Below are 13067 nucleotides of genomic sequence, written 5' to 3' on the forward strand. Positions count from 1 at the left end.
CCACCGCGCAGCTCCCTCCGAGACCGCCACGGTTGGCGACCCAGGCTGGGAAAGTCTAGAACTGTGCGTTGACTGATGCAAGACGGAAATAAAGAGCTGACAGTGCCTGCGCAGGCCCCAGAGTTCAGGGCTGCGTACCCCCCCCCCAAAAGGAGGGGAAAGGACCATTCAGTGGTTTAACAAAGGCCCCCTGGAGGCCTCGGGTGCTGTGTGAAAGGTGAGGCCGGGCGGCTCAGGTGTGCAAGGATTCGCTTCGGGCCTGGATGAAAAGAACTGTCCTTGGGGCAGCAGGTCGGAATCCCTTTCCTGTGTCACTTCAGAGAGGAATGAGTTGGGGTGGGTGGGCCTGTTCTCAGGGAGACTGAATCAGGAGCGCGCGCCCCTTCCATCACTGAAATGGCACCATCACCCCGAGGGAGGGGTGGCCGTTAAGCACGGTGAAGATTTCCTGAAAGCAGGGTTGGGGTGTCGGTCAGAAACGGGACAGGACCAATGCCTTGGGCCAGTCACGCCGACCGCTCACCGCATGGCCCGCGCGCTCAGAAGTGGGGCACCGGCGCCGCTGTCCCCGCGCTCATGCCCAGGGGGGCGGGGTAGCGGCAGCCGGGCACTATCTGGCCGTGACCGACTATCATCCTCCGATACCTGAGCAGTGATGGCGCTGGGGGTGGGAGTAAAGCTGGAATCCAAAGCAGTGCGAGCGCTATGAAATATTCATCAGCTTGAATGACTGCCCATCCTTATCAGCACCGGAGGGGGAAAGGGGCGAGTGGAAGGTCCCAGGCCCCGCTGGGTTAGGACTGTGTGTGTGTGTGCGCGCGCGCGCGCCCGCGCGTGTGCGGGGGGAATGGGATGGGTTCCGGAGGAGGGCCGAGAGGGGAGGACCGCGGAGGGGGTAGAGTTTCACCGAGGGGAGGGGGGCGCCGGGGCGCAGCGACGGGAACCAATGGGCTGCCAACTCGCGCGTCTCCGGCGCGACTGCCGAGATTGACGTGGAGGACACGTAAAATTGATCTTTGCGCGCTGCAGCCTCCCGGTCAGACGAATTTCTCTGAATCGGATGAAGTTCACCCTAGGCCTGGGGTCGCGGGCGCGGAGAGTGTCCTGGGAGCGGGCGGCGGCGGGCGGCAAGGCGCCCGGCGGCGGCGCGCGGCGCGGTCCCAGCCCGAGGCCCGGCCGGCCCGGCGCTCGGCTCGCGCGCGCCCTCCCTCTATGCCTCTCCCGCGGCCGCGGCTCCCGCGCTCTCGCGTCCTGCGCCGGGCCCAGCCCCGGCCGCCCCGGCGCCAGGCAGCCGGCTGGCCCGCGCGCCATGGGTAAGGGGCGGGCAGCAGGCCGGGCGCGGGCGGGCTGACGAGGTGTGTTGTGCGCTGGCGCTTCCCTTTGCTCTCGCCTGCTTTCCCTCTGAGACCCGGTCCTGGGTCCGGCCGAACCGCGTTCTTCGCACGTCCCCAGCCTTCTGGGAGGGGTGGGGGGGCAGTTCGGCGTGTCCAGGGGGGATGGGGTGTCCCAAGTGAGATGCCTACAAGGGGCATGGAGGGCGCCGCGCCCTCTTCTGGGGTCCGTGGCCAGTGCCCACTCCCGGAGGTAGACCCAGGCTGTTTGCCCGCAGATTCGGGGTACCCGCCGGGCACTTTCCGAGGGGCGGCCCCTAGCCCGGTAGGAGCCCCCTTGGCTAACCCACCGGTGTTTTCTCCCGTTCCCGCTCACTGTCCTCGGGCGCGTCCGCAGAGCAGACGTACGGCGAGGTCAACCAGCTGGGCGGCGTGTTCGTCAACGGCCGCCCCCTGCCCAACGCCATCCGCTTGCGCATCGTGGAGCTGGCGCAGCTGGGCATCCGACCCTGTGACATCAGCCGGCAGCTTCGCGTCTCCCACGGCTGCGTGAGCAAGATCCTGGCGCGCTACAACGAGACGGGCTCCATCCTGCCCGGGGCCATCGGGGGCAGCAAACCCCGAGTCACCACCCCCAACGTGGTCAAGCACATCCGGGACTACAAGCAGGGCGACCCCGGGATCTTTGCCTGGGAGATCCGCGACCGGCTGCTGGCCGACGGCGTCTGCGACAAGTACAACGTGCCCTCGGTGAGCTCCATCAGCCGCATCCTGCGCAATAAGATTGGCAGCTTGGCGCAGCCCGGGCCCTACGAGGCGAGCAAGCAGCCGCCGCCGCAGCCGGCGCTGCCCTACAACCACATCTATCAGTACCCTTACCCCAGCCCCGTGTCGCCCTCCGGAGCCAAGATGGGCAGCCACCACGGGGTCCCGGGCGCCGCAGGCCACGTCAGCATACCTCGCTCTTGGCCCTCGGCGCACTCGGTCAGCAACATCCTGGGCATCCGGACGTTCATGGAGCAAACAGGTCAGTCGTGGAGGCCTCTGCGGCCTTGCGCGGGAAGGGACAGAACTGGAGATGAGGGGGTAGGCAGGGGGTGAGGGGTAACTCCTCGCCCTGCTTGGGCCCGTTTTGGCTCAGGGGAGGGCTAGGGCTGGCCAGGGAGCCTGAGGGTCCCGGGCCTTATGTGGGGGACATCTTGAACTTTTTATGACAAATATGGAAAATATTTCCCGGAAGAGCAATCGCCGACCACAAATTTGGAGGCCTGAAATTGTGTGTTTTTTTTTTCTTCCATACTTGCAAAAAGTATGCAAACCCCTATGGCCAGATCTAAGTCAAACAAATCAGTCAATCCTGCGGCCCTTCCTTAAGAGTCTTTCAGGATCCCTCACCGTTTCCCAAAAGGTTCTGATCCCCTCCCTCCCCCCCAAGCCCAGAGCCTCTTAGGAGTAAAAGGCAGAGGGGCCGCCTGGCCGTGTTATTTAGTGACCTACAGCTCGGGCAGGCCTGGCGGCCTTGCAGGCTCTGGAGCCGGGATCTCCAGCGACGGCGCCCCAGGAGCGCAGCCATCCTGGAATTGCAAGCACAAGGATCTGCCCTTGGCCTGTGGTTAGGACTCAGCAAGCTCCTTGGTCATCTCTCTCAGGGGAGGAAGGGGGTGGAGTAGGGAGAGGAGATGGAGAGGCCTTGGTGCGGGGCTCGGGAAGATCGCGCGTGGGCCGCACTGAGTGGCCAGTTTCTTGGCACTGTCTCCTGTCCCCAGCAGCCGGGCTGGGGATGGCACGCTCTTAGGTGAGTAAGAGAGAGGCCGGTAGGAAGCACAGTTCACCGGAGCCCAAGAGAGGAGGGGGTCGGGGCGGCAGAAAGAAACGGAAAGTTTAGACCTGGGGGCAGTGGGGCGCGCTGCCCAGGCCGCGAACCAGGTTTGTTTTTTCTGGTGGCTCAAACCCCAGCCTGGGCCACCGGCTGGGGTCAAAACTTCCCCTGGAGCGACCTGTGGGCAGCTGGCCGGGCGGTGGCCCCACCAGGTTCGCTCTTCGGTCTGGAGCTTTCTCTGGGTTCCCCGCGCGCACACTCGTGGACGGAGCAGACGCGTGCCCGCCGGCCAGCGGGTGGCCGCCTCTTTGGGGCGACAGGATGTCTCTGGAGGCAGCGCTGAGGAGGACCATCTTCCAGCCGTCCAGACGCCTGTGGAGACTTTGAGAAACCTAGATGATTCTCAGGAGCAGGCTTTGGATTTGAACTTGAACCTCTCCGGGCGCGGCCTCTGGACGGGGGAAAGGCGCCTTGGCCGAGGAAGCAGCCCCTGTCTCGCAGGCCGCCTCCCCGGCGGACACCTCTTGTTTTGCGGGAAGCGGGTCGCAGGCCTGGAGGAACGAAGAACAGCCTCTGCCCCGCGGCGGCCAATGTGAAACCCTGGGCCCCGCCGCCTCCGGTCGCCCTCCGAGCTCTTGGCGCCTCGGGTGTTCCGAGGATGCTCGGCCGCGCCCTCGGAGATGAGCTGAAGCTCGTAGGCGCGCGCGCGCAATGGGCCGGCTGCGGGGCCGCGCTTGTGCCCAGCGCGCACTCGGACGTCCCTGCTAATCTGTCCGGTGTCCCCGCAGGGGCCCTGGCTGGGAACGAAGGCGCCACCTACTCCCCAAAGATGGAAGATTGGGCCGGCGTGAACCGCACGGCCTTCCCGGCCACCTCGGCAGTGAACGGGCTGGAGAAACCGGCCTTGGAGGCGGACATCAAATACACTCAGGTAACCGAGGGTCAGGGAAGGAGTTGTCCTTTCCTAGAGGGGTTGAAGCGCTGGGGGTGGGGAGGGAGGGAGAGAGAGAAAGAGAGAAGAGAAACTCCCCAGGTGTCCGGCCGCCGGGCCACCCAGCGCCCTCGCCCTGTCCCTTCCTTTCTCAAGCGCGCTACTTTGGGGGAGGCCGGCTTTTGAGGGAGTTGCCTTTTGCCAAGATACTTGTGCTACAAAAGCTTGAACCGGGAACGCAGATGGTCGAGGGCTCCCTGTCTTTAAATCCCCGCGGGTGAACACCTCGATGCCCCCCCGTCTCATTATTTATACCAATTTGAATGGAAATCATTTTGCCAGAGTCCTTTCTAGGAAAACCAGAGGCCAAGCCTTGCGTGGGGATAACTGAGGGGACAGCAGAGGGAAAGAGCCCCCCCACCCCCATCCTGTAACTGTGTGTGCTGGAAGCGGCGGGTTGCCTGCTGCTGACTGTCTGTCCGTCCCTCTGTCCGCGCAGCCCGCCTCCGGCCTCTCTGCGGTGGGCGGCTTCCTGCCCGCCTGCGCCTACCCGGCCTCCACGCAGCACGGCGTGTACAGCGCGCCCGCCGGCGGCTACCTGGCCCCGGGCCCGCCGTGGCCCCCGGCGCAGGCTCCCCCGCTGGCGTCCCCCGCGGCCGGCCTCGCGGTGCCCGGCGGGGAGCTGGCCGCCGCCGTGACCTTCAAGCATCCCAGCCGAGAAGGTGAGGGGCGCCGGTGGGGCGGCTCGGATGGATGGATGGATGGATGGATGGATGGATGGATGGATGGATGGATGGATGCAAGGGAGGCGGTGTAGCCGTGGGAAGAGGTAGTGGGAGACGTGGTACTCAGCCCAACCCCTTCTTCCGCGCTAAACCTGTAGCTTCTCGGCGCAGGTTGGTTTCTAACAGGTGTGTAGGCCCACGCGCGGCCACGGAGAGGGGCCCTGGGGTTCTGCCCCCACCCGCTTTGTGCAGAGAGAGGAGAAAAGAGGGTCAGGTTTGGATCTGGTTCTTGTGCCCTTGGCCAAGGTATTGCTTCTCTCTGCACCTCATTTCTCCATCCGTGGAAGGTTCTAGAAGCATCATGCAGGCTCACTTTTCTGTGGCCTGAGGAGCTTTGCCTCCTGTGGTGGACCTGCCCTGGTACTGGACCTGCACTGTCCATCTGTTTCTTCCCGAGTTCCTAAAAACAAAACAAAACAAAACTAGACTGTGGCCTCCCCTTGGGTTCATTTACGTAAGTAAATTATTGGGTAAGGAAAGAGCATTTCAATCACTTGTCCCTAAGTTTAGACTCTCTTTGAAGTCTGTGTGGTTTACGGTACTTCTTTCTGTAGGAAATGTGGCTGGGAGTTCTCTCCCCCCCCTTCATAAATCTACCCCATGATAAGCCAAACTAACAGACTGGAGGTATTTATCTGCTGGTCAACAGTGTGAGGGTTGTCGTCTTACCCTGACCTTCAGGCTCTGTTTTTTCCTGTAAATTGGGAAAGCTCTGCCCTCGAGTGGTTTTCCTCACAGGTGAAAGGAGTGGCTGAATTTGCTGATTTAGAAGAACCTGCCTGCAAGTAGGTTTGGTTCACCAGAAATTTTCAACTTCAACTACCCTGAGAAAGGAAGGAGTCACCTCAGGGGGCCCCAGCCAGAGTTGTCGTTGGAGACAGAGCACAAACCTTGGGGTCAGCATAGGGCAGAGGGCTGTTCCAGAAGGGTCTTTACAAGCCTGACCCAACTCTTACCTGCCAAGGACGAAGGGGGGGGGCAGGCAAAAAGCTTTATTTCCTAGGAGACACAGTAGCCTGCTCTGAGAGAGCGAGGGAGGGAGGAAGAGAGAGAATGAATATTAAACTGCCATCAAGTAAACCAATAAAATACAAAAATACTTTTAATTTTCACTTTTCCTAAAGCACAAACATTATGGGACATAAATCACAAAAATTGAGAATTAGAACTCCCTTAAGGTTTGCACTTAATTTAAAATAGAATAACTCCAGTTGCTCATTTATAGGAAAATTCAAGTAAATGAAATTTTTAAAAATGGAGAATTAGAATCCCTCTAGAGCTTTACATTTAAGGACCAATAAGGGGCCTCAGGACGAATGCTCTGCTCAGCGTCCTGTCCTTGGCCTCAAATCTACCTGTTTTCCTGACAACTGAAGTAATCTGTTGATTTAGAAATTGAAATGGAATTTACCTCATAAAAATCAGTCTCCTTTGCATTAGAAAAGTGTATCTACAAATTTAAAAGATTTCCCCTGGGCTGATCCCAAAAGGAAAGGAGACTTAGAAAAGGGCTTGTAGTCTTCAGAGTGAAGCAGCCCTTTGCTAACACAGCCGCTTTGTTCTGGGGCTTTTCAAGCTCAACATCAGAAATAAACTAGGACCTGTAGGTCACAATCCAAAGGTAAAACACACAGTTCTGGATTCTAAACTAGTTCCAGCTAATTGGGGGGGTGGGGATTCATTTGGTGGTTGATTTTCTTTAGCAGACACTTTCGGGATACTGAGCCACTGAATGTACCTTTTACCATTATAGTCGCTTCCTATTATGAAACATCTCACTAATTTTCAAAGTCTGTAGAAATAATTAGCTACATTAGTTATTAAATTAATAACTTAATTTCCTGATCCTAACAGTTCTTTAAAGATACAGGTAAAGGATCATGGAATAAGTGCAGCCCATCATTAAAAAATTCTTCCTCAAACCAGCACACAAATGTTTGTGTTGGAACTAGGAGCACAAAAATAATGAGAATTACATACCTATTTGGGTTAAGAATTTTTATTCTTACTGGCAGAAAAGCTGACTTCTAAGACCTTCCACACCCAATTGGTCTTTGAAAAACTACAGAGAAAAATCATCCAAATCACTGCCTTGTTTCCTACTCGGTGCTTTAAAATTATGTTCAAACAAACATCCCACTAGGCAATTACTACAATTAATTGTTGTTCAGTTAATAAAAGTGGTAGGAATAGCATTTACTGAATTATTTTTTCAGTAGGAAAATTTTTTTCTTTCCTGAAAGCATTTAATATCATGAGTACTCAGTAAAAACAAATGTTTTTGATCTTCTAGTCAATAAACCCTCCAAATCAGATGCAAGTGAACATTAGCAGTTACTGTAATGAAAGTCTAATCAAATGTCAAATCAAGTACCACAATTTATGAATTTTATCTTGGTAAAGAGTAACGCCTTTGGGTTCCCTGTTATGTAGGCAAGAAAGTATAATTTACATTTCCCATCCATGAAAGGAAACTTTATTTCTTGGGAACCTAGAGAATAGAAAGTTTCAGTTTATCTACCCCTAGAGGGGCTCTGATATTCTGGGAATCTGGACACTTGTCCAAATGTCTTTTCATAGCCAGGGCAGGACCATCTCCTCCCCACACCCACGGGTGACAGACCCCACCATGTGTCCCCTCAAGACGACTGGTTTTTACAGTGTGTTTTCAGAGCCTCATGGTTCTGAAGTCCTTCCCAGCTGGGCCTTGGAAGGACTGAGATTTGGAAATCAAATCTTTGAGACATTGCATACGTTCAAAGACAATTTTGTTTCTGTTTGTTACAGATAACTCACAGCTTCCTTCCAGTTATCTCAGCTTGGGATTAGTTCTTGAAAAATCGATCCTAAAAGCAAACTGCCAGAGAGCACTAGGGTGCAGGTGTTAGCCTGAGAGCCAGGCTGCCTGCAACCTGGGTCCTGGGTCCTTCGACCCAGCCCTGGGGGACTCCTTCCCAGACCCCCACTTCGTCGGCTTCAGCCCCAAGGTCCCAGTGGCCCTGAAATCGCTGTCCCAGTATTTTAAAAATGCGTGTCCCCCTAAGATTAAGTTAAAACTCCTGCAAAACGCCCAATGCTCTGGGGCCCCAGCTTCTTATGAACCCCGACAGACCCAGTTTCCTCCGGGGATCCTGCGGTGGGAAAGGAGGAGAGGAGAGGAGGTGCCCCCTGGGGAAAGCCTGGCCTGGAGGGAGCTAAAAACGAAGCAGTAGGATTCGAGGTGCAGAGGGGCTGGAATCTGTCTCTGGGCTCCCGGTGTTTATTTTCCACGCCTTTCCTCGCTTGTCTCTAAGGCAGCCGGCCCTCAGATGTTTTCTAAACAGGTCCTCACCTTGAAGTGTGGTACGGGGTGGACAGAAAAGGTCGGGAAACTTGGTTGGCTGGGCGGCCACGCCGCGTGGGGAGAGCTGAGAGGAGGCGCGGGTGGGGGTGGGGGTGGAGGGGGCGCTCTGCCCTGGAAAGGTCTCTAGACCCCTTCCAACCTCTGAGCAACCAGATGTGCCTGTGTGTCCCCGCGTCCCCGCGCCGGCGCCTTTAGGGATGGGAACAAGCCGGTGCCTCCTCGTGCCGGCGCCCAGCGTCCAGGGCCGGGAGGAAAAGCCAGAGGCTGCACAGTCGTGGCGTCGCTTTTCTGGCTTCCAGTAGCAAGTTAGGGCCCCTATCCCAAACCCCAAATAATAGAGCAGCGCACAGGATGCGCTTGACTTGGAAAGCCCGCCGTCACTTAACCCGGCGCCCCCGAGGCCCCAGGACGTGCTGTGCCCGCAGTAGGGAGGGAAGCTGGGCCGTCGGGGCGCGGGGTAAAGCCCAGTCGGCCGCCCACTTAAAGCGCGTCCACTTCCTTCGTCGGAAGGAACCGGGCCGCCGGAGCCCTCCCGCCACAAGGGGTGTCTTTGGTGACTCGCTCCCCCCTCGATTTCCCCGGGCCTACCGACAGCGCCCCAAGCCGCTTCGAGGGACAGCGGACCAGACGCGCTGGCAGCTGCCCCGCTGGTGCACGCGCGGCTGGGGTCTGGGTGGGTGCGGGGGGGCGGGAGCAGGGCTGTGCGGTCTCAGTGCCCTGGTCGCTTCCCCAGAGGTCTCGGGTCCGAGAACCTCCCCGGCCCGGCCCGGCCCGGCCGCGCGGTGCCCCGGTGGCAGGACCTCCCTGCACCCGTCGCCTTCGTAGTTAAGCGGGCGCGGTGCAGAGGGAGTCAGACGGGGTCAGCGGTCGGGGAGCATCTGCTCAATGGCCCTGCGCTTGCTGAGGCTGCTCCTAGTGACTCCCTCGGGGAGGAGGGAAGGGTGGGCGCCCAGGGACGGTGGGGCGCCGGCGGAGCGCAGGTCTCCTCTCGCGTCCCCGAACCTTGGACGTGCGCGTTCACTCCGGGCCCCCGCGCTGTCGCCCTGGTTTGCGCGCGTCCTGGGCCCGGGGCCTCCGTCTCTGCGCCCCGCCCGGCAGTGACCCCACGACCCTGTGCTTCCTCCCGCAGTGGCCGACCGCAAGCCGCCCAGCCCCGGCGGCAAGGCCCCCGACGGCCTCAGTAGCTTACACGGACTGCCCATCCCCGCCTCCACCTCCTAGGGGTGGCGCTGCCCCAGCCGAGCCGAGCCCGAGCCGGAGGAGGCGGCGGAGCGACCGAGGACGGGGCGCGCAGCTCGGGCCGCTCCCAGGACCGAGGACGCCCGGCGGGCGCCCGGAGGAGGTGCCCGCCCGGCCCGCGGGGACGCGCCCCGTCGGCGCCAGGCCTCACGCTGCCCCCTGGCCCCCGGCCACACGTCAGCTGTGGGCCCGGGTTTTCAGGCTTTTCTGAACTTTGGGGCTTTCGACTGTTGTACCCTCGTGGCGACCCTCGCCCACTTCTCCCGGGACTGCTGGGCCCTCTCCCTCCCTCTTCCCTCGCCCGGAGGCGCCCCTTTCCTCCCTTCCTGCCCCACCTTCCAGCCTCGCCTTCCTCTCCTTCCTCGCTTCCCCTCCCTTCTCTCTGGCCTTCAAGTTTTTCTCCTCTCCAGCCCCGCTTTCCTCTGCGCTCCCCTTCCTTCCCAGTGCGCGGGGCTCCCTTTCCTGCCGTCCAGCCCCCTCCACCTCCACCTCGCTTTGCAGCCGGGGGACCGTCAATGGTCATGTTCCTCCTCCATCCTACGGCTTCCCCGACCCCCAGGAGAGCCTCAGGCAGCCTAGCAGCTGGGGCCCTCCCGCCTCCACCCCTGTGTCCCCCAGCCTTTAACGGAGGGGTCTCGAACCTAGAAAGAGAACAGAGAGCCCAGAGCCTTTTATATTTTTATCATCATGAACAGGAACAAAACCCCATGAATTGTCCTCTCCCTTCCCTCCCCCCAGGATATTGTCTGGAAATCTGTTTTCTCAGTGCCTGAACAGCTCTGCTTCCTCGGAGATGCTGTCACCCCAAAGAAAGTGGGGGTAGGGGACATGGGGCCATTGGCGTTTTCTCTAGTTAGAAACTTGCGTGCCCTGCAGGTGTCCCTTCCCATCCCTGCACACCTAACCCGAGGGAACCTGGCGCTGGCTGAAGGCACAAGCACTGTTTCTGGTGTGTGTGTGGGGGGGAGGCGGGCGGGTCAGCACATTTGTTAATTTAAACTACAGACTGCTTCTGGGTACAAAGGTGCAATCTGGCTTCTGGTTGGCAAGGGGTGGGGGGGGTCAGAAAACGCCCTGAAAGTGTCTTCTAGAGCCTTCTAGAGCGGGGCACAAGAGCTGTTAACTTCTTCCACGTTCAGGTGCACAGGTGAGGGGACCCTGGACATAAACTGCAATTTTTGTAGTCACACAAATGTCACTGGTGAGAGCCTGACATCACCTGTTAAACGTCGCGGCCTTTGAATAAAGGAAAGCACCTGAAGGCTTTGTGAGAATATCCAAGTCTGCGTCGGGTCTAGGGTGCTCAGACCTGCCTCACCCGCTCAGCCCGCTTCCAGCCCGACGCTGTGAGGACCAAGTTCATTAGTTGGCCTGTTCATTAGCACTTCCAGCCCAGGCTGGGCAGGAGGTTCAGGAGAAGGGGAATGGGAGGAGCGTTTTCAGGGATCTGTCCCAGGAAACGCCGGGCCAGCCCTGGGGAACTGAGGTAGAGAGGCAATATGCAGAAATCACCCCAAAATGAAGTTAATTCTTAGAGGAAGGAGGAGAGTGGCCACAGAGAAAGGCAGTGAGCAAAAACAGAGGATTTTTCCCGAACATTTCTAACATTCTGAGAGCTAAAGGAAGTTATCCCAGGCTGCCAAATAACCCAGGGAGTTCTAACTACAAAGGGGTCTCTGGCTAGTTGTTTTGTGTTTGGTTTTCTAAAACTAACAGAAGGGATTTTTGAACTGAAGGTTTTGCCTGTAAGTGGAGCTGCCTGTTTGGATGTGTAGAGGGAACCAGTGAGGAAATTATTTTTGTTGCATCTTGCAATCGTACCTGCTGAAAGTATTAATCCTCAAAGAATATCTGCCTTTTTCATATAGAAACTCAGCTCAGGTTTCAAAGTCTCTTGCCTTTAAAAAAGCTCCATTCTATAGATAGGAATATCGAGGGCTAGCCATGTGGTTTATTTTCTCCGGACTGCCCAAGAAGCTCTGAATTACAGGGCATTAGCACAAAAACTGGGTGATCCCATCTCATCAGAGAGCCAGGGTTGGGGCTTGAACTTGGAGCCTGGGGTGCCAGCATTTCCTGTAGAAAAGCTGGTCGCAATGATAATAGGAAAAGAAACATGCTTTCAAGTGCCCCCTCCTGTCCTCTCAGCCTGTTCTCACTTGCTTAGAGGAACTTTACATGCTCAGTCATCCACAGCATTTTGCCTGGGCCGGGAAGAAGGCATTTCAGCCCTTTCTGAAGAGATGAGAAGAAGCTATATAACCAGCCTCTCTCCCCGAGTTTCCCCCGTCCCCACTTCCCTGCCACTTCCCACTTCTGTGTTTGGGCTGCCCCAGTGAAGGGTGAGAAGAGCTGGGAAAACCAACCCAGGATGGTGGAAGGTGCCTATGTTGTAAATGCCGCCTTCAAAGTGAGGAGCTTCTTAAATCTGTCCCCTGTAGTGCCCTGTAACCGGTGGCTGGAGGTGAGTCTTTTCGAGATCCTTGGCTCGGGGTGGGCATTCACAGAGGAGGGCATCACCCCATCACAGGGTGGGGTATGTTGGGATATCCCTTTCCTCTTGAGGGCCATGGGAAGTCCCAGTGAGCTTGGGTTAAATCCCGGCTCCACTGAGCTATGATGAGGGCCTGTGACCTCTCTGAGCCTTCGTGTTTCTACCTGTGAACTGCGTGCTTCAATGTGGTGACATCCACGGGACCTGGCCTGGAGAAAGGCGTGCCCTGGAGTTCCTTCACCTCCCTGGAGATGATTTTGCTGTTACCATAAAGTAGGAGAGTCGTTTCTATGGTTGATGGGGGATCCTAAATTTAAATATTTTTCAAAAGATCTCATTGGAATATTGTACTTTTTTCTCCGTGCCTGGGGCCTGTGCAGGAACTGGGGATGCGTGATAAGATTGCACAGAACCATGTCAGGTAGAATAACTTGGAGGAAGAATCGCTCCCCAAGGCAACTTGTCTTTGCCCTAGCACCTGCCGTTTATTCTTTTGAATTAAAGGATAAATCTTTTTAATATAGGGAAGTACTAAAAAATATGGAAGACATATAATCACTCAAATAACCTTTTGATTTTTGAAAGAATCAAAGCTGTATATATGTATATACATGCTATGTATATATCTCTCTCATTAGGAAATGTTAGCAGTACAGAAACACTGAAATGAAAAGTGAAACTTTCTTCCTACCCTCATCTCTGTTCTTAAAGGTGAACTTTGTAACAGTCTTTTGTGAATCCTCCCAGGAAAAGAAATGCAGACCACAGAGTATCTGTTTCTGGATATGTGCTTTGAAAAGTGCACAGCAAGGAGTTGTGTCAGGTACACACAGGCCTGGTCTGGAGACCTGAGCTCTGTGTACCAGGAGCTTCAGCCCCACTGTCTTCACTTTATTCTATGGAACGGATGCACGTCAGAAAGAGTTTATTAAAAACAGTATTTGTAAAGAGGGCCACCTTTGTGCTTTAAATGAATAAAGACAGGGTTTTATTGCATTCGTCATTGGAGGAAGTGCTTAGAAAGGGTTGCAAAAACTTCTCAGGGAAAGGTGGCTGCTTTTTGGCAGGGGGGAGGGGAAGCAAACCAAAGAAAAGGAGACGGAGGGACAAGAGACACAGAGCATT

The 13067-nt window shown here is 56.7% G+C and overlaps 1 protein-coding gene across 1 annotated transcript; it reads left to right on the top strand.

Annotated features, from left to right (window-relative positions):
- Window positions 1–1060: 1060 nt before the first annotated feature.
- On the top strand, window positions 1061–9430 carry PAX1 (paired box 1). Its single transcript, XM_087818594.1, has 5 exons — window positions 1061–1313; window positions 1729–2358; window positions 3939–4081; window positions 4581–4803; window positions 9339–9430. The coding sequence occupies exons 1-5, from the start codon at window positions 1061–1063 to the stop codon at window positions 9428–9430; spliced, it is 1341 nt and encodes a 446-aa protein (XP_087674720.1).
- Window positions 9431–13067: the final 3637 nt, after the last annotated feature.

Source organism: Miniopterus natalensis, chromosome 7 (assembly GCF_054644295.1).
Source record: "Miniopterus natalensis isolate mMinNat1 chromosome 7, mMinNat1.hap1, whole genome shotgun sequence".
In the NCBI taxonomy this organism is placed as follows: domain Eukaryota; kingdom Metazoa; phylum Chordata; class Mammalia; order Chiroptera; family Miniopteridae; genus Miniopterus; species Miniopterus natalensis.

Excerpts from the sequence above, each read along its gene's own strand:
- PAX1 (XM_087818594.1), top strand. The coding sequence starts at position 1,061 with ATGAAGTTCACCCTAGGCCTGGGGTCGCGGGCGCGGAGAGTGTCCTGG. Across the intron at positions 1,314-1,728 it reads GGCTGGCCCGCGCGCCATGG|AGCAGACGTACGGCGAGGTC; the intron begins GTAAGGGGCGGG and ends GCGCGTCCGCAG. Across the intron at positions 4,082-4,580 it reads CGGACATCAAATACACTCAG|CCCGCCTCCGGCCTCTCTGC; the intron begins GTAACCGAGGGT and ends CTGTCCGCGCAG.